General features: G+C 35.4%; 1 protein-coding gene and 1 long non-coding RNA gene across 11 annotated transcripts in view; one reads left to right on the top strand and one right to left on the bottom strand.

Moving 5' to 3' along the window:
- Positions 1 to 22,484, bottom strand: part of LOC105228730 (protocadherin beta-9) — a 28,701-nt gene that overhangs the window by 4,374 nt on the left and 1,843 nt on the right. For all 10 annotated transcript variants that reach the window (XR_007421758.1, XR_007421757.1, XM_049448792.1 and 7 more), the window contains one exon: positions 7,828 to 8,129. Coding sequence is in view for 8 of the 10 variants with exons in the window: in XM_049448792.1 (XP_049304749.1) it covers positions 7,828 to 8,129 (302 nt within the window). In the remaining 2 variants the exon portion in view is untranslated. The remainder of the gene's footprint in view (positions 1 to 7,827; positions 8,130 to 22,484) is intronic.
- LOC125776504 (uncharacterized) lies at positions 5,490 to 7,821 on the top strand. Its single transcript, XR_007421768.1, has 3 exons — positions 5,490 to 5,710; positions 5,771 to 5,906; positions 5,960 to 7,821. It is a non-coding gene; the product is annotated as an uncharacterized LOC125776504 (long non-coding RNA).

Below are 22,484 nucleotides of genomic sequence, written 5' to 3'. Positions count from 1 at the left end.
TGCGATGTCTTGTCGGACCCGATTGAACTTTCGTAAAACTTGGCGTTGACGGTTTATCCATATTCATGGAACAAATTCATAGTGGACGATGTCTCTGATGTCAAAAACGGCAATGAGCATCTTTTCACTTTCGATTTGCTCATTATTCCCTTTTTTGGGCGAGGAAACGCCGGCATGTGCCACTCGGAAGATTGTCTCCGAAACACACCACTTCTTGCTGAAGCAACATCTGGGTAAGCCTGCTTGATCATATCAAATGTCTCTGTTGCAGATCTAACCTCTAACCAACGCTGCATTTTCGGATTGCACCACTCACAGAAACACGTCCCGCGAAAATGTTTGTACTGACTCTCCAGGTGGCCGGAGAGAACTGACCAGCCGCTCGTTCGTTAGCAATTAACACCCTCTACCGAATCCAGTCGGTGCGCGCACGCTCCGAAGTACAGTCGCGGCGAAAGAAAATCAGTCCTATAATTTCTTGAGTATAGATTGTTCTTCTTCTTAATTGGCGCAGACACCGCTTATGCGATTATAGCCGAGTCATTTAGTATACATTGTTATTTTATATAATATGATATAGTCGAAGTCGTAGTGTATAAAATATATTATATGTGAAAAATGTTGTTTGCAACGGCTGATTCTGACATTCATAGGCGATAATCTATACCCGACAAATTCGTATAAAAGAAAATTGTCAATTGTTGCAAAACGCCATTATATATTTTAAAGAGAACTTCATAAAATGTGTTTATAAAATAAAAAACTAGCTCGATCCTTAGGAAACAAGCAAATTTCAGCTTTGAATATATAATACAGATGAACACAACAATCTCTTCTTACAAATTATGATTTCTTGTTACTAAAAGGGGTCGTCTCAGTGTGAAATTTTCGATAAATCGATTTTTTTCGGATAGTATACGCTGTAATAAATATCCTGTCAAATTCAAATTATTAAAGAAAGGGAATGGATCGAGATAATTTTTAAACGCTTTTAAATGGGGTTTTTCAAAACGGTATTTACTCTCAAAAGAACAGTTTTGAAGATATCTAGTTCCAATTTAGAAACACTTTTAAAGTCATTCTCTATCGCGCTATGAAAGTTTTTTTTTTTTTGAAATCTTCCCATTTTTTCTACGAAAAACTATCAAAAAATAGTTCCAATTCGATACTTTTTATTCAAATCGTCACCATTTTGTCAGTTTTCAAAAAAAAGCTTCCATAGCGCGATAGCGACTTTTCTAACTACAAATTAATAATCTTTTTGAAATTTTTTTCTTAGATCAAAATTGAGGCCGCAATCGTGGACATAGTAAAGGACCTTTTCTTATGTGTAATTTCAATAAATTATTCAACTATTTTACTCTTCTTTTTCTTCACTGGCATAGACACCGCTTTCGCGATTATAGCCGAGTTAACAACAGCGCGCCAATCGTTTCTTCTTTTCGCCTCGTAACGCCAATGGGAGATTCCAAGCGAAGCCAGGTCTTTCTCCACCTGTTCTTTCCAACGGAGTGGGGATCTTTCTCTTTCTCTGCTTCCTCCAGGGGGTACTGCGTCGGACACTTTCGGAGCTGGAATGTTTTCGTCCAATTGGACAACATGACCTAGCCAGCGTAATCGCTGTCTTTTAATTCGCTGAACTACATATGTCACTGTCGTCGTATGTCTCATACAGCTCATCGTTCCATCGAATCCGATGTTCGCCGTGGCCAACGCGCAAAGGACCATAAATCTTTCGCAGAACGCGGGAATAATGAGTGAGTTATAGAGTTTAGTTTTCGTTCGTCGAGAGAGGACTTTTCTTCTCAATTGCCTACTTAGTCCTAAGTAGCACCTGGTGGCAGGAGTTATTCTGCGTTGGATTTCCAGGCTGACATTGTTGGTGGTGTTGATACTGGTTCCAAGATAGACGAATAATTTTGCGGGGATACCAAATTCAGACAACGCGGCATAAAGGTAGCTACTTTTCGTGAACAAGGCAAGAAAGCTCTAAAACATGAACCAAAAACGTTTCAATATTTGTAAGAATTCTGCCATCGACCTTAAATAATTATACTCTCGCAACAAAGTTGCTAAAGAGAGTATTATAGTTTTGTTCACATAACGGTTGTTTGTAAGTCCTAAAACTAAAGGAGTCAGATATAGGGTTATATATACCAAAGTGATCAGGGTGACGAGTAGAGTTGAAATCCGGATGTCTGTCTGTCCGTCCGTCCGTCCGGGCAAGCTGTAACTTGAGTAAAAATTGAGATATCATGATGAAACTTGGAACACGTATTTCTTGGCTCCATAAGAAGGTTAAGTTCGAAGATGGGCAAAATCGGCTCACTGCCACGCCCACAAAATGGCGGAAACCGAAAACCTATAAAGTGTCATAACTAAGCCATAAATAAAGATATTAAAGTGAAATTTGGCACAAAGGACCGCATTAGGGAGGGGCATATTCGGACGTAATTTTTTTGGAAAAGTGGGCGTGGCCCCGCCCCCTAAAAAGTTTTTTGTAAATATCTCGGAAACTACTATAGCTATGTCAACCAAACTTTATAGAGTCGTTTCCTTTAGGCATTTCCATATACAGTTCAAAAATGGAAGAAATCGGATAATAACCACGCCCACCTCCCATACAAAGGTTATGTTGAAAACCACTAAAAGTGCGTTAACCGACTAATCAAAAACGTCAGAAACACTAAATTTTACGAAAGAAATGGCAGAAGGAAGCTGCACCCAGGCTTCTTTTAAAAATTGAAAATGGGCGTGGCGTCGCCCACTTATGGACCAAAAACCATATCTCAGGAACTACTCCACCGATTTTAATGAAATTTGGTATATACTATTTTTTTAACACCCTAATGACATGTACGAAATATGGGCGAAATCGGTTCACAACCACGCCTTCTTCCAATATAACGCTATTTTGAATTCCATCTGATGCCTTCTCTGTATAATATATACATTAGGAACCAATGATCATAGCGGAATAAAACTTTACACAAATACGGTATTTGAGCTGAGGTATCCCTTGTGGAAAAATTGCCGTGATCGGACTATAACTTTTCAAGGTCCCTGATATCGAAAACGAAGAACTCAGTGCCCAACCTAACCTAATCTAATTTTTGACCGAAAATATCGGTAAATCTCTTCAGAATTTCTAATTAATTTTACAGCAAAATAAAAAAAATATGTAAATGACGGATAATGAAATCTGGATTATCACTTTATCATGCGAAAGTATAAAATGTTCGGTGACACCCGAACTTAGCCCTTCCTTACTTGTTTTGGATTTAGGGATACTCAAAATAGTAAACTACGTTTCTTTTTTTTTTGTGGTTTCTTGTAACGGGCTACAAATTTCAGTCCAGATTTATAAGAAGCGTTTCAGCGTAAAAATGAGTTCTAAGAAACCTGAGTGCTAGACGGTAAAACAGCTGAATTCTCGAATTCTCGGTCATTTACAAGGGTGGGTGTGACGTTCTAAGCGAAGAAATATAATGTTGCTAAAACCACAATTTGAGGCATTAAAGCAAAAAAGACAAATGCTTTTAAAATGTCTAAACAACAGGGCGTGGAAAAAGAAAAATATTGCATTCGTCAGAGCCGTCCAAAATAGAGAAAGCTTGGTTTACTCGTATGAAAAATAAGAACTGGCCAGTAAGTGCTTTAATACTTAAAAAAAACAAAAACCTGTATTCAAAATTAAAGGAAAACGAAGCTGAATTTTACGATACCGATGGAATATCAGGCGAAAAGAAAATAACCGAATTCGATTTGGTCAGCGATCAGCTGTATAATGCTGATGAGTATGGTTTATTATCACGAAGCTGCACTACAGAAACAGCCTCCAAGATTCAATAGTAGCTAACAATAAGAACTGCAATACATCTTTTGAAAAGTGCTTGGAGCCATGTGAGTAAATAAACCCTAGCTAATTGCTGGAAGAATATTTTTAATTTCGTGGAAAACGATGATGATCCTGAAGATAGTATGTCGTTGGTGATTTTAAAATAGAAATGGGAAGCTGAACTTCGCTCCTTGTTGAGCAACACAATCGATCTCTTGCACAGTTTAAATCCTAAGATTTGTTTTTGTCCGCAGAAATGCTCAAAGATATATAAGTTACCAACCATTCGTGAAAGAAACGAAGATATTTAAGTAGATAATGCGGACGACGATATTGAACCACAGGACGAATCAAACGAAGACAGCATCTCAGAGACACCGGGGAAAATGAAACCAAATAAAGCAGTTGAAATTTTCAATAAAGCTAATATGAAGACGTCGATCAAAACGATGTAAATGTACTGATACTCCTAAAGAACAAAGCTGTATTTCAATTATTAAAAAAAAAAAAAACTGAGAGTACAAAAAGTATGAGTTATTATTTTAAATAACTTACATTTCCCAACATATCCTTTAAGTAGAAATTAATATGTACTACGTATACGAAACAATATTAAAATGTGAATTTGAATGTGTAAACATGCATATATTAACTTATTATTTTTGGGTATTCGAAAAACTTAACATTTCGCAAATGTGAACTATCTTGGTTTTAATTAGTTCACGTTTTCGAGCGTGAGCTGTATACTTATTTCCATACATATGTTATACTACACATAGTATATTACATACATACATATATAGTATATAGAATGTGTGTCTATAAAAGTGTTCTGCTAAATTAACTTTCTTAAAAATCTATGCTTTCACCGCATTGTTTAGCTTTGGAAACAACTTTCAAAGTATAAGGCTTGTTGTCAGTGTGAATGTAAACTACCGACACGAGTTTGTGTACCGTATGCTGTCGACATATGTATGTATGTAAATTACCACAGGTAATAAATGAATGAAATAATAAAATGAAACACAATACCCACATAGAATTTAATTCATCAATATAAATATATAAAATTTACATTTTTTTTTATTCCTTCACGGACACATGAAAGTTTTGTTTTTTTATGCTGAAAAAGCCTCTGATAATTTGAGCTCCTAATTTTGACTTTAAGTACTTCTTTTTCGATTTTTCACGCTTTTAACATATTATGGAAAAAATTGAGTAAGCGGCTGGTTTTATCGAACGACTTGTGTGAAAAAGTTTTAAGAAATTAATTAAAAAAAAAAAAAAAATAGTACTTCCTCATACAGTATGAAATAATATTTAAGTTAAGCACGATGTAAGGGCTAATGTGGGTAAAAATTACAATTGAAGGGAGTTAGACTACTCGTATTTCCAGCCCATACTTATGCCTTTTACGCTTTATACGTATGTATATATTAGGGTGTGTCATTCTGAGGCAACCTTTTTTTTCAACTGAAAAACAGGCTCAAAACTTTCGAAAATGTGAAAAACAACGTCACTCAAAAGATGAGCTCTTAATATTAATATTATGAGGTGCCTCTTTCAAATTTTCTGTTTTCCATATAACATATAACACAACATAACATGGAAAAAAAATCATTTTTTTTGTGGTGGTTATTGTGCGGAGGTTATTATATGTGCAAGCGATGGCTGCCAGTGGGGATGGTAAACTCGATTCCCATTCTACTCGAAAATCGAGTTTTCTCGTAAAATAATCGATTTTTTGTAATCGATCTTCAGTAGTCGAAGTCGATTAAGAATCGATTCTTGACATTCGAAAAATCACCAAGAAAAGAAGTGCAACATCTTTATCTTAACAGAAAGGGCTACTACAGTTTAAACGTGATGATTGTATGTATAAAATCTGAATTATATTAGAAACAAAATAGTATAATTTCTTAAAATGTTTAGTTTTGTGATTAGAAAATGTCTATTCGGTATGTGGATGCTAGGCATGCAGGCGCAAATCATGACTCTTTTGTTTTCAATGTTAGCGATTTGAAAGTGCATTTACAGAACAACATACAGAATAACACTTCGATCTTGTGTAAGACTTTATCGTATTTATTGCTAAAAAATTGGAGTAATGTAATTTCTTAGGCGATGCTGGCTATCCTCTGTACAAATTTTTAATGACGCCTTATCGCTTGGCGGAAGCTTCTTCACCCCAAGCACGCTACAATACAGTACACTCAAGCCCGGAATATTGTAGAGCGGACAATTGGTGTACTCAAGAGTAGATTTCGATGTCTTTTATCTGTACAAGGTTTACATTACACTCCTGAAAAGGTTACGCAAATTGTGAATGCTTGTTGCGCATTGCACAACATTTGCCAAGACTTTCAAGTGGAATCTCCGGAAGAAATACCATCTACTTCAAATACTACAATGACCAATGATGTTTTGGACATAGAAAGAGAAGAAGAGGATACGGCTCGAATAATTCGCAATAATATTATGACTTCCCTCTAAATAATTAAAATATTAAATTTCATTTATTCTTTCTAATGTGCTATTTATTCAGGCATATATTTAAATTTTATTTAAATAAATTCATTTAATAACAATAAGTTTGTCACGATGTTTGTAACACCCAAAAGGAACCATCGGAGACCCTATAAAGTATATATATAAATGATCAGTATGTTGAGCTGAGTCGATTTAGCCATGTCCGTCTGTCTGTCCGTTTGTCTGTCTGTATATATACGAACTAGTCCCTCAGTTTTTAAGATATCCTTTTGAAATTTTGCAAACGTCATTTTCTCTTCAAGAAGCTGCTCATTTGTCGGAACGGCCGATATCGGACCACTATAGCATATAGCTGCCATATAAACTGAACGATCGGAATCAAGTTCTTGTATGGAAAACTTTGACATTTGACAATGTATCTTCACCAAATTTGGTATAGATTATTTTCTAGAGCAACAATGTAATCTCCGAAGAAATTGTTCAGATCGAATTACTATAGCATATAGCTGCCATACAAACTGAACAGATAGTTACTACCAGAAATGCACCTGTGAAAGGTATTTAGCTTCGGTGCAACCGAAGTTAACGTTTTTTCTTGTTTAATGTAAACTTAAACTATGGTACAAAAATATAAAATATCACTGCATTCTTCAATATAAACTTAAACTATGGTACAAAAATTTCCAAATTGTGGCTTTCCTCTTCCTACTTCTGGAAACTTCTCCATTAACTCCACCAATTTTTCGAATTGCTTTTTGGTTGTAACTTTATTTTTTCTAAAAATTTATAAAAAATATTAATTAAAATTAATTTAACATTGATTAAAATAGTTATTTTACACGTTCTCCATTTTTCTTTAATATTTAAGTCGAAGCTTATTTATATACTAGTCAACCCCACTTGTACAGTAATACCAAAAAAAGTTGAAGTTCGATCATACTTCAACCGCAATTTTTTTTGACGGATTGAGTTGAAGTTGGCAATACGGAATTTTTAAACTTCGACTGAAATGCAGTTGGGTTGAAAACCGCAATAGTATTAACTATACTTACATATATCGGTATTCTGCTTGATGTCTCTAATTGTCACAATCTTCATTTACTACTATACAGTATACTACTTTACTGTATCTGCCAGAATACCAAAATGAGACTCCTGACTAACAGAGTCACTAAATGAAGATTGTGACAATTAGAGACATGAGACAATCGCCTCAAGCAGAATACCGATATTACTATTGCTTATTTGTTTATATTATGTGAGCGAGATCGCCCAGAATCGTTTATTGTTACTTTTGATATTTATTTGTTTATTTAAAAGTGGCTGTGCCAAAGTAATTGGATTCATTTAAGTGGAGTGTGAAATGAATATGTCACTTTCAATTAGGTAGAGTGTGAAGTAAATTCGTCACTATATAGTATACACAACTTATTTTTCAAATGCATTCATATAAGAAGAATTAAAAAAATTTGGTTGATACGAGTAGGACAAGCACTTACCGGATCAGTAGATCGACGACGAGTACAAATAACATTTACATAAACTGATGAGGGTCCCAGAACTCCTTCCTTGTCCAATTCCACAGTTAGAGACAAATCTTTGGTGCTTGATATTATTTTTATTGGAGCGTCTTTTTCGCGTAGAGATAAATCAATATCACCTCCTTCTATTTCGGGATTTCCATTTATTCGTAGCTTTCCAATAATAGCTCCTACTTCCAGATCTTCATTGGCGAGAAAGCTCTCTGCTGAACCGCCACCTTCAAGATAACAACGTGAATCCAAGATCGCACCAGTAGTGGCTAAAATAATAATAAAAATTTACGTATTTTATATATTTAGTATTTTAATTTCTTATTTCCAAGTGTGGTGCTAAAATACCTTCAATACATATGGTACTCGTTTTCTATAGTCATTACATTAATAAATTTAGAATTTATTAAAATAAAAATTGTAAAGCTTAATTAATTAAAAAAACTAATATAATATAAACAAGTAAGAAAGGGCTAAGTTCGGATGCAACTAAACATTTTATTTTTGCAACTTGCAAAAATCAGAGCCAGGGAAATACCTTAAGATGTAAAACGTCAACCAGAGGATCGGAATCTACAAATTCGGTATAAGATTTGTTAGAAAAACGAAAATCATTATGCGTAGTATTATCTATTTTTGGCACAAATATATAATGTTACATATGAGTAAAACACGTTTTGTAAATTTCTTGAAATAACTCAAATATAAGTATATGATACATCCAGCATAAAGAAACAAGAAAAAATGTTAACTTCGGCTACACCGAAGCTAATATACCCTTCACAGGTGCATTTCTTTTAGTAACTATGTGTCCAGTTTGTATGGAAGCTATATGCTATAGTAATTCGATCTGAACAATTTTGTCGAAGATTATATTATTATCTTAGAAAATAACCTGTGCCAACTTTTGTGAAGATACATTGTCAAATGTGAAAGTTTTTCATACAAGAATTTGATTCCGATGGTTCAGTTTATATGGCAGCTTCTTGAAAAGAAAATGACGTTTACAAAATTTCAAAACGATATCTTAAAAACTGAGGGACTAGTTCGTGTATATGCCTACAGACAGACGAACAAGGCTAAATCGACTCGGCTCAACGTACTGATCATATATGTATGTATATACTTTATAGGGTCTCAGACGCTTCCTTCTGGGTGTTATAAACTTCGTGACAAACTTAATATGTATTAACAAATTTTTCTGCTCAGAAAATTTGGTTGTTGTAGTTTTAGTATATATCTCCATATGTACATTAAACTTAATAGAGGGCAGGACCAGGCCCACTTTTTCAAGAACTTTTTGATCAGAGGTGCCCCTTACTACTGTGAATAGTTATGGATAAACAGGAGCAATCAAAACAAAACCCTTATTTCTAAACATCTTTGGGCGTCATTGTGCTTTTGTTCCAAGATATCGCCATTCGAAACGATCTGGTTGTGGAATGGTTGGGTTATTTATGCTATTAAAGTTTTTAATTTGGTCCCGTTCGGTATACCAGGTTTGGAAAAATTTTCCAGTTTTCCATCTTTTTCTTGTTTGTAAATGATATTTTGCAAATCAGCAGGAAGGATATGCTCAAAGATGTTATCGTAGAAGAATTACAAAAAATTTTACCGGAAACAGAAAATCGTCAACAACTCGGTATAAGAGAAATATGGGACGATATTTCAAGCTCTTTGTGGTATGGGATAGATACCGAGAGTTGAAGAGGGAAGCGAGACGCATTTGCAGACACAAAAAGGTGAGAGGAATAAATGCGCGGGTATGAAGAGCTTGACAAACTGACCGACAGAGGTAATGTTCGAACATTCTACGAAAAAATGTGACGACTAACATAAGGTTTCAAGACTGGAGCATACTCTTGTAGAATCCACAGAGGTGATTTAGTAACCGATGACCAGAGCATACTAAAACTATGGAAGGAAGACTTCTCCAGCATGCTGAATGGCAGTGAAAGCATATTCCCACGAGAAGGCGAACCCGATTCCCAAATCGAGTAGCAATTAACCGTCTGAAGAACAACAAAGCAGCGGGGCTGATGGATTGCAGGGCGAGCTATTCAAACACGGCGGCGAAGAACGGATAAGGAGCTTGCATCAGCTTCTTTGTAAAATATGGTCGGACGAAAGCATGCAAAACGATTGGAATTTAAGTATGCCCTGCCCAATCCACAAAGAAGGGGACCCCAAAATCTGTGTCAATTACCGTGGGATAAGTCTCTTAAATATCGCATATAAGGTTCTATCGAGCCTTTTGTGTGAAAGATTAAAGCCTACCGTCAATAAACTGATTGGGCCTTATCAGTGTTGGTTTCGGCCTGCAAAATCAACAACTGACCAGATATTCACCATGCGCCAAATCTTGAAAAAGACCCGTGAAAAGCGAATCGACACATACCACCTTTTCGTCGATTTCAAAACTGCTTTTGACAGCACGAAAATGAGCTGCCTTTATGCCGCGAGGTGTGATTTTGGTATCCCCGCAAACCTACCTGAGCAATACCAAAAGCTCCGCCAGGATCCGGAAGGATCTCTCCGACCCGTTCGATACCAAACGAGCTTTCTGACAAGGCGACTCCCTGTCGTGCGACTTCTTCAATCTGCTGCTGGAGAAAATAATTCGAACTGCTGATCTAAATAGAGAAGGTACCATCTTTAATAAGAGTGGAAGCAAAGCAAATGGGTCTGGCAGTGAACAAGGCAAAGACGAAACATCTCCTGTCATCAAACAAACACTGTCACTGTGACAGTTATAACTTGTAGATAATTTCGTCTATCTTGGAACCAGTATTAACAGCAACAACAATGTCAGCGTCGAAATCCAACGCAGAATAGCTCGTGCCAACAGGTGGTACATTGAACAGAGTAGGGAATTAGTAAAGTAAAGTCCTCTCTCGACGAACGAAAACTAAACTCTATAAGTCACTCATTATTCCCGTCCTCCTACATGGCGCAGAGGCATGGGCGATGACAACATTTGATGAGTCGACGTTACGAATTTTTGAGATAAAGGTTCTGCGAAAGATTTATGGTCCTTTACTTGCTGGCCACGGCGATTATCGCATTCGATGGAACGATGAGCTACATGAGATATACGCCGGCATTGACATAGTTCAGCGAATTAAGAGACAGCGGCTGCGCTAGTAAAGAAGAAGAAAAATTAGTTATATAATCAATTCTTATACATTGTTAGAGTATCTTGCCGATTGTTAACCGATGAACGCAAACTTTACCGCCCTGAACTCAAACTTTGTATCATTAAATTATATTGTTATTAACTGAAAGCAAATCTTCACATTCCTATTTCAGAAACCAATGACATTTGAGGAGAGCTTGAAGTGGTCTACCAAGGCATGTTTCTGACCAATAGTAAATGAGCTGATTCGAAACTCGCTTACGATATGCTCTACTAAGCATGTGCACTTATTTAAAATTTCAACTTTCACGATTTGAACAAAAAGACGATTGCATGACATCGAAACTTTCTTGTGTGCAAATGACGTTTTGAAGCCAGTTTCAGTGTTGCCGCACTAAAACTATTCTCCTGAATGAGATTTTAATATTTTGTTAAAAGTGAAATTTTATGTGCAAAAAATAAGTAAATAGGTCGATTCATTTGTTTTAAATCATCGATTGTTATTACAAATGATACATATGTATATCAAGCTATTGTATGCTTCTGTTGGTAAAATAACGTCAGACTTGTTGGCAACACCACAGCTGCTCATTGCTTTCGTCAAAATAAGAAATGGTTTTAATTTAGCGACGGCGACAATTGGAAGCCTGCTGCCAAGAAGTCGTGCTATCATCTAAATTGATTACCAGTATAACGACCAAAAATAATGTGTGTGTATGGGACTGTGCGGTACTTACAGTACGTTTCAGCCTGGTATGCGAATTGGCAGGTTTTGTCTGTTATTTTCAGCCACATAGAGGAGCATATTGTAGTGTTACCAAAAAGTTGTAATGTTATAAATTTAAATACTAAGAATGAATCAAAATACTAAAAAATTTGCAAGCCTGCTGCCGTGAAGTCATGCTATCTTCTATGTAAATAACTGTTCCCATAAGAACGTGTGTATTTTAATTTTCGACATATAATAGGGGGATTCTCTTGTTCTTGCAAGATTGCACAATGACAAAAAGGCAAAAATCCTATACCGAAATATGCAAGGCCAAGAAAGCACCCATTGCAGAATCTAGTGATATACGAGGGCTGCTATATATATTTCTGGCCTAATAATGAAAATAGGAATATTTATCAACGAAAATGGTTTTATTGTTTTTCAAAATATTCTCCATCAAGATTTATACACTTTTGCATGCGCTCAAACCAATTTTCGAAGCACTTTTTCCACTCCGATTGAGACACCTCCAAAACATGGTTTTTGAATGCTTCAACAGCATCTTCTGGCGACAAAAATCGTTGACCACGCATTATTTTCTTGATGTGTGGGAATAAAAAGAAGTCATTGGGTGCCAAGTCAGGGCTGTACGGCGGATGACCCATCAATTCGACGTTTTGGCCGGTCAAAAAGGCGCTGGTTTGAGCCAATGTGTGAGAGCTCGCATTGTCATGGTGCACAATGATTCGTCTTCTCTTGTTCGTTTTTCGAATTTCTCCGAATACTTCAGGCAAACAAATGGTAGTGTACCACTCAGAATTGACCGTCCTACGTTGCTCAAGCGGAACAGTCGCCACATGACGTTGGATTTGGCTAGTCTTGGAAGACCCACACGGTCGATTGCTGTTTTGTTTCGGGATTATACGCATAGATCCATGATTCGTCACCTGTGGCGATTTTATAAACGTCTTTTGAAGCACCGCGATCGTATTTTTTCAGCATTTCTTTACACCAATCCACACGAGCCTTTTTTTGAGCGATTGTCAAATTGTGCGGGATCCAACGAGAACAAACCTTTTTTACGGCCAGATGTTCATGCAATCTCGAAAGTATGCTGGTGGGAGAAATGCATAGGCATGCCTCTATCTGAAGGTATGTTACATGACGGTCTTGCATTATCAGTTCACGTACGGCATCGATGTTTTCTGGCACAACGGCTGTTTTTGGACGACCTTCACGGAATTCGTGTTTGAGCGAGCGTCGGCCCCGATTGAATTCGTTGTACCAGTTTTTCACAGTGCTATAGGATAGTGCTTCATAGCCATACAAAGATTTTTTAATTCCCTGTAAATAAAACAATTCACGATTAAATGACAAAACGTTCTGAGTGATGTTATGCTAAAAAATGTCAAACTTTCCAATGGAAATGTTAGATTGCACCTGGCAATACTTAATGTTGCCTAGGCCAGAAATATATAAGTTAGCACCAGCTAAGTTGAAACCAAAGCTGACACCAACACTATTGCGCTAAGTCAACAATTACAAAGAACTGGGAAATAGCCCAGATGCGCGCTCAGCAAAATTGTCAATATCAGCATGCGCCGATCAAAATTCTGGATCGACCTAAAAAAGGAATAAGCAAAATAAAACACTTGCAACAACATCCGGCATGCGCCGACCATTACCAATTCCAATACTTATTGAATTAAGTTTTAGTATTAATGTTTTGGTGATTCAATAAAGGTCTTGCGACCAACGAAAAAATCTTTTTTTAGACTTGTACAATACAAGTCGATAACTTACATAGCAGCCTACGTATGAACGGCTGATTCGGTCAATTTATTGAGAATGTAGCATTTGAAAGTTTTAAGGGACCGTCTCAGTGTGAAACTTTCGAAAAATCATTTTTGTTTTGCATTATCGGATAATATATGTATATACATATAATAAACATTCTCTCAAATTTTGAAATTAAAATTATTACGGTCGCTACAGCGTTTCTTGTAGAAAGGGAACAGAGTGGGGAACGAAGCGAGACGTTCTTTAAACGCGTTTTTCTCAGAATGGTGTTTTCCAAAACGGTTTCCACTCTCAAAGGAAGAGTTTTGAAGATGTCTAGTTCCAATTTGGAGAGCATTTTTTTAACTTAATTCTAACTGTCGAAAAAATCGTACTTTTTGTTTAAACCGCCGATATTTTGTCAAATTTCAAACAAACTCTCCATATTGCAGATTAATCATCTTTTCGTGTCATTTTAACAATTTATTTAGGCAAAAAAAAAAACATAAAAAATAATAATTTTGTATTCGTCATGAAAGTATTTATTTATATAAAAAACCGGACAGATTAGTTAATTTCAACAAATTCATAAAAAGTCGCGAAAATCAGTGATTTTCCGAAGGGTCACATTGAGATGATCCCTTAGCATATTGATAAACCGTCCAGTAAATTAGTTTCAGCTGAAAGGTAAAATATAAAAATTTCTGTAGAATTTGTATTTTATATAAAATTAATAAATTTATTGTGGCTTCTATTTTGTCCCTGCTTTTAGCACCGTTAACTGCTTTTAATTCAAAAACATTTATAGAGGAATCTTTTACAAATTGTATTCAATATTACAAACGAAACAAACAAACATCTGACTTTCTTAAAACATCACATTATGATTAGTTCACTTAAGCAGAGACATTTTTAAAAATCTAAAATTTTTAGTTAACGTTGCAGAATTAACAAAAAATATACAATTAAATTAAAAAATGTGTTATATTTTATGAAAATCCATATGAAGAATAAACATACTTTCTTTGCGAAATTGTATTATATAGTTCATAATCTAATCTGTTTTATGAATGTTGACACTAAGTGGAGTTCATGTGCTCTACATGAAGAGTGCTCCAGATTTTTTATACATTATACCAGCATTTTAGATTTGTACGAGTCTAAGGCGTATAAATGTATTTTTATAAGAAAGAATTTATACATGTTTTATGTATTTATATGATTATATGGCACACAGTAGCTACTTGATTACCACACACCTCTGCAAGTGTGGTTTATAGATTGAAATCTGGTAAGAATAACGCTTACTTTCTAGTGCTAGTAGAGATGTTATTAATTTAAGAGGTCTTCGTAGCAACTACGATGCATTTTTACAAGATACACGAAAACTCTTCACTTTATTTTAAATAATAACTTTTACGTACATATATTAGTCTAGTATAAAGTAAAATTTATGTATAAATTATCTAAAAGAATGAATCGAGTTATTTAAATATGGACTATCTTAATTAAGCAAAGACTGATTAACATTATTCGTATTTTAAATTTACAATACCGTTATGTAACCGTAGAAGTATTAGTTACATAAACAAAAAAGTTATACTTGTTTAATATTTTGGAAGAGCATAAAAAATAAATTGTTTTCACAGTTAAAAATTTGAGTCGTGCTCAGTCCAGAATTTGAAGAGTTGCAATAATTCAGTGGTTACTGTATTGGTAGGAAAGAGTGTACATATTATGTACTTGTATGTACGCACATAAAGTATGAAATATTTATACAAAAGTAGTTTTCCACAGCAGATAAAAGATACGTAAATGGAAGAAATGCAAACAGAGGTATTCGCGACAATTTAAGTATTAAATGTACTTATGTACCTAGCACTTAATGTACCTAAGTGAACGTACATAAGTAAGTGACCGCAAAACTGTTATGCCAATACACTAGTATCTAGATATTTTCTAACCAAATGTACCTGTAACTTAGATTTTTGTTTTATATATGTACATGCACACATATGCAACTTATCTGGCATACATACTTCTCGCACGTTACCCAGTTGGAAAATGTCTTGGCAATGCATTGCATTATGTGTTGAAAAATCCATGGTGTTACAAGTACAGCGATCAAAAACAATGTGAGTGTATGAGACTGTGCGGTATGTACATACTATACATATAGTACAATTCAGTTTGGTAGTACATATCTAGTTTTTTTAACACCACTGAGAAGCATGTTTCAGCGTTACCAAAAAGTAGTAATGGTATATGTACATTTAAATAACAATAATTGAATCCAAATATTAACAAGTAAGAAAGCGCTAAGTTCGGGTGTCACCGAACATTTTATACTCTCGCTTGATAAAGTGATAATCGAGATTTAAGTATCCGTCATTTACATATTTTTTTATTTTGCTGTAAAATTAATTAGAATTAAATTCTGAGAGATTTACCGATATTTTCGGTGAAAAATTAGGTTAGGTTAGGTTAGGCACTGAGTTCTTCGTGTTCGATATCAGGGACCTTGAAAAGTTATAGTCCGATCACGACAATTTTTCCACAAGGGATACCTCAGCTCAAATACCGTATTTGTGTAAGGTTTTATTTCGCTATCATCATTGGTTCCTAATGTATATATTATACAGAGAAGGCATCAGATGGAATTCAAATAGTGTTATATTGGAAGAAGGCGTGGTTGTGAACCGATTTCACCCATATTTCGTACATGTCATCAGGATGATTAAGAAAATATTATATACCGAAATTCATTGAAATCGGTCGATTAGTTCCTGAGATATGGTTTTTGGTCCATAAGTGGGCGACGCCACGCCCATTTTCAATTTTTAAAAAAAGCCTTGGTGTGGCATCCTCCTGCCATTTCTTCCGTAAAATTTTGTGTTTCTGACGTTTTTTGTTAGTCGGTTAACGCACTTTTAGTGATTTTCAACATAACCTTTGTATGGGAGGTGGGCGTGGTTATTATCCGATTTCTTACATTTTTAAACTGTATATGGAAGTGCCTGAAGGAAACGACGCTATAGAGTTTGGTTGACATAGCTATAGTAGTTTCCGAGATATATACAAAAAACTTAGTAGGGGGCGGGGCCACGCCCACTTTTCCAAAAAAAATTAGATAGAAATATGCTCCTCCTTAATGTGATCCTTTGTGCCAAATTTCATTTTAATATCTTTATTTATGGCTTAGTTATGACACTTTATAGGTTTTTGGTTTCCGCCATTTTGTGGGCGTGGCAGTGGGCCGATTTTTCCCATCTTCGAACTTAACCTTCTTATGGAGCCAAGAAATACGTGTACCAAGTTTCATCATTATATTTCAATTTTTACTCAAGTTACAGCTTGCACGGACGGACGGACGGACAGACAGACATCCGGATTTCAACTCTACTCGTCACCCTGATCACTTTAGTATATATAACCCTATATCTGACTCTTTTAGTTTTAGGACTTACAAACAACCGTTATGTGAACAAAACTATAATACTCTCTTTAGCAACTTTGTTGCGAGAGTATAAAAATTTTAACAATTGTAATTATTTTTTTGTAATGAACGGATCGAATAAAAAGTATACGTGGTGTTTCTGTGTGGAAGAAACACAGTACATGAAACAGATATGCATGCCGGGAGTTCTGTCATGTTATGGAGATGTATGTACCTATGTTTGTCCTAGGTGTGGGAAATGTAGTGTTTATCGATGGTTGTATGGATTAGTGGAAGTATCTTAATATGCTTAAGAACAATCTCAAAAAGAGCGAAAAAGTAGGTATTGCAAGTATATTTAAGCTATAAGCTAACTAGTAAGGAAGGGCTAAGTTCGGGTGTCACCGAACATTTTATACTCTCGCATGATAAAGTGATAATCGAGATTTCATTATCCGTCATTTACATATTTTTTTATTTTGCTGTAAAATTAATTAGATTAGTAGTTCCTGAGATATGGTTTTTGGTCCATAAGTGGGCGACGACACGCCCATTTTCAATTAAAAAAAAAAACTTGGGTGCAGCTTCCTTCTGCCATTTCTTCCGTAAAATTTAGTGTTACTGACGTTTTTTGTTAGTCGGTTAACGCACTTTTAGTGATTTTCAACTTAACCTTTGTGTGGGAGGTGGGCGTGGTTATTATCCGATTTCTTCAATTTTTGAACTGTATATGGAAATGCCTAAAGGAAACGACTCTATAAAGTTTGGTTGACATAGCTATAGTAGTTTCCGAGATATGTACAAAAAACTTAGTAGGGGGCGGGGCCACGTCCACTTTTCCAAAAAAATTACGTCCAAATATGCCCCTCCCTAATGCGATCCTTTGTGCCAAATTTCACTTTAATATCTTTATTTATGGCTTAGTTATGACACTTTATAGGTTTTCGGTTTTCGCCTTTTTGTGGGCGTGGCAGTGGGCCGATTTTGCCCATCTTCGAACTTAACCTTCTTATAGAGCCAAGAAATACGTGTACCAAGTTTCATCATGATATCTCAATTTTTACTCAAGTTACAGCTTGCACGGACGGACGGACAGACAGACATCCGGATTTCAACTCTACCCGTCACCCTGATCACTTTGGTATATATAACCCTATATCTGACTCTTTTAGTTTTAGGACTTACAAACAACCGTTATGTGAACAAAACTACATATAATACTCTCCTTAGCAACTTTGTTGCGAGAGTATAAAATTAACCCAAAGCATAAAGCACATTTTACATGAATATGGGCTCTCTGAAATTGGACAAAAGTACTGAAGCTCCAGCATTGTCCTCAAATTTCAACATATTTTTACCTTATAAAGCGCTTTCCAAAGTGATTGAAGGAAAATAACCCCAGATTATAAAAAATTGGTTGATTCAATGCCCAAACGTCTACAAGCTGCTGAAAATAACAAAGCTTTTACAACTAAATATTAAATATTATTTTTCAGCATTCAAACTTATTTTTTGTATCGTTTCTGTATATTTAAAGCGAATAAGCACAAATCTCGGGGCCCGACCGACCAATTTCGGATAAATTTAGTACGTAGCATTCCTCTCATATTCCTATGTCACAGTGTGAAAATGTCTACTTTCCATATAACACAATTTTAAATTCCATTTAATTCTTTTACCTTCTAGTACACAAATAGTAATTAATATAATGGGATACAATTTTACACTAATAATTCCTTTAAAGTATGCCACCTTATATGCAATATGATATACAATATAAATTCAAGAGAATCCTTTTCTGACAATAGTAATTATGTGTATCAAAAATGAGTTGAAACGGGTCAATACTTCCTCGAGTCCCCATATACCTTATATAAAGATTTTCGAGCTTCCAGGTGACTATGTTGGATATATCGGCAAATATTGCATTTGAGTTATCTCAATTAAAATTACGGATCATTTTTAGCTCGTAACAGTATATCTTTGTGCCTAAAGTATGTAGATACAATTGGGCGAGAACTTGACCTAGCACCCACATAACTAATTTCAGTATATTCGAACATCTGACTTCACTCCACAAGATTCCTGATTGTATGTGAGGTACCTTAAGGAAGCCTAGGGAACATTTTTTTAGTATGTGGCATGTTAATAGTATTGGTATTGGCAAAAATGAATAAAATCAGGACGATACTTAATATAAAGCTTTGTCAACATCTGAAGTTATGTCTCGGTGTTTGATCTTTGCAGGTTGCAAGAATATAAAATGTTCGATTTCACCCGAACTTAGCTCTTCCTTACTTATTGCAAGTGTTTTAAATGGAAAATAATAAAAACAACAATAAACGTTAACTGCGGTTGCACCGAAGCTATGTATAACACCATTCCCAAACACAAAACATACCAGGAGTTGATTTTGCTCAGCAGGTTTATATGGCAGCTACATGCTAAGTGGAAGGAAAAAGGAGGAAAATTTTCAGATTGATATCTTAAAAACTGAGACACTAGTTGGCATATAAACACAAAGATAAATCGGCTCAACGCGCCACTATCGTTATTTATATGGTAAATGTCTATATTTTATAGGGTCTCCGACTTTCTCTTCAGGGTGTTAGATAAATAGACATAAATTAAGGTTTGCTTCGCAACCTAAGCTCTAATGTGTGCTACCCTTGTCAGAATGACTCAAAACATTGATATATTAAAGTGCACTGGTGTGAGCTGTTATGGCGATGTGATTCCTATCCTGCGTCTGCAGAATGCTGTATGTATAGTTAGCAACATGTACTCAGGAGTTCCCCGCTTCTTGTCGCAGAACCGTCAATTTCAAGGTGACAAGTTTAATATAAATTGTTTAGGGTATAAAAATACATAACTTGCAAGAAATTTTTATTTACATTCTGCTGATATTTTCACGTTTGAAGCTTGTTCATTCAAACTATATATAAATGAACTAATTCTTCCCTCACAAAAATTATTAAATACTTTTATAAAAATTTTAGGAAGCATCAACGCATATCCAATATACGTACTATGTACATATGTATGTGTAAAATTGTAAAGCTGGCATTGGGCATAGCTGCTATGCAAGTATAATAATACGTGGGGCACAATGGACCCTATGTCGCGGTGCAATCCTCAGTGTTTTATAAAAAAAACCTTATAGTTTTTAAAAAGTTTATTATTTTTCAAGCTCAATGGCAGAATTGCTGAAGACAATAATGTCTCAAATTGCCGTGATAAGATTCTTCAGATAAGTACCCTTCACAACTTTCAATTCTGAGTCTGTGATGACTGCAAGGTTGAGCTTCATGAATCTATAATACATTGACGACATACAAGATTGCTGACAACAAGGCCTGTGAAGTGGCTATCCTCATCTTAGGCATTGTATTCTTTATCTTGAAGACCCCAAAAACGGTCGCAACCAAACCAATTTTTCCATAAATATTGTTATTGACAGCCTAGGGTAAAGCGAGTATGACCCTAATCTTAATTAGGAATGAGTTAACACATGCGGCTTCGCATAAATTGATGGCGCTTTGATCATCATGTACAATAAGAAGATCATGCATAGTGGTAAGATTTTTCATGTATTTGATTTTTAGTTGGATTAAAAGAATAAAAGCGTCATTCATAAAACTAACAAGTAAGAAATGGTGCAACCGAATATTTTATACTCTTACAACTTGCAAGAATTAAAGCCAGGGAAATACCTTATAGGAATCAAAGAAGTTTTATATATACATACATATACTCTATATAACTCATACACTGGCCGACAAATTCGGCATAAGATTTGTTGGAAAAACGATATTCATTATATGTAGTTTGTAGGGGTTGGGTTAGTATAGACCCGATATTATCAATTAACTAAGGTGCCTCACATACAATCAAAGTTCAAAAATCCTGGTAATCGATATAAGGGGGCCAGGTCAAGTTTTCGCTTAAATTTATCCATTTTTGGCACAAAGATACACTCACAAGATCACGATTAAAACACACTCTCCCAATTTTATTGAGATAATCAAATATTAGCTGATACATCCAGCATAAAGTCACCTGGAAATTTGAAAATCTTTATATGAGGTATATTGGGGCTCATACAGACATACCATTGTCAAAGAAGGATTATCCCTGAATTTCAATTATATATCTCACACCGATCCGATTTTGCTTATTTTAACACTGTAACATAAGAATTTTAGAAAAATTATACGTACTTAGTCGAAATCGGTTGGTCGGGTCCCGAGATATGGGATTTCACCAAAAATTGGGCTGTACCACGTCCATTGACTAATATTCACACCAGCTCTCATAAAGCATATTCATACCATCTTGGAGGAAAAATTTAATGTCTTTGGCGTAATTATTTATGGATTTATTGCGTTTTTAGTAGTTTCGAACAGTATCGTTATATGGGGAGTGAGCGGGGTTAACACTGACGGTTGAAGTTCTTCTAATATTCGAGATGAGCAAATTTGCTTGTTGTAGCTTTAGCGGTTTAGGAGATATGTATGTACATTCTGTCAAAAAAGTACTTTCCTCCTCTCATCTCCCGCTTGTATGGAAGACAAGTAAATTTTTTTTTTTGGGTTGGTATAACTGCCCTTAATTATGATGCCAAAAATTAGGGCGATCTGTCAGCCAGTGTGTTTACAGCAGCTGTTTATGTCAGTCGACCTCAGTAGTGTTTGTCGAATTGTACAAAATTTTTTAACGTATTTGTGTTAAATTTTGGCCAAACAATCAACAAATATCATTGAACAAGTACCGAATCTCCCTGATTTAGCTCCATGTGACTTTTACCTTTGAGTTGAAGGTCATCCCGGAAAGGGCCAATAACAAAATGATTTGACGATTGGACGAAGCGTTGGAACATGTGCATCGCTTCAAATTGATGTTCCTTTCAACGCGATGAAATAAAATTGGATGATGATTGAAAATTTTCGTTTTATTTATAAATTCCGGATACTTTGTACATTAAACCTATTAGAGGGCGCAACCACGCCCACTTTTTCAAAATTTTTTACACACAGGTGCCCCTTGCTACTGCGATCTTCTGTACCAAATTACATTTTTATATCGTAATTAAGTGCTTAGTTACGACACTTTATATGTTTTCGGTTAATAGCGATTTGTGGGCGTGGCAGTCGTTTGATTACGCCCATCTAGCAGTGAATATGCACACCAAGTTTCATCAAGATATCTTAATTTTTACTAAAGTTACAGCTTGCACCAACGGACGGACAGACAGACAGACAGTCACCCGGATTTCAACTTTTCTCGTCATCTCGATCATTTATAAATATACAAAACTATATCTACATATCTCGATTAGTTATAGATTAGAGTATAAAAAGTCTCTGGTTACTTACATTAAAGTTTACTTGTAAGTGGATGCATTATGGTGTGAATGTGTTTTTATGCTACCTTTTGAGAATGATTTCAAAACAGTGGTTGGTGGGTCTTTGGGGCTCCGGACAAGGGAGTTGAAGTAATCGATTGACCTGAACAATATCCAGACTTAAATCCTGCAGAAAATTGATGAAAGTAAAGTCTGTAAG

The sequence above is a fragment of the Bactrocera dorsalis genome, chromosome 2 (assembly GCF_023373825.1).
Source record: "Bactrocera dorsalis isolate Fly_Bdor chromosome 2, ASM2337382v1, whole genome shotgun sequence".
Lineage (NCBI taxonomy): Eukaryota > Metazoa > Arthropoda > Insecta > Diptera > Tephritidae > Bactrocera > Bactrocera dorsalis.
Note: the sequence above shows the minus strand (reverse complement) of the source record. Positions and strands in the feature narration are given on the sequence as shown.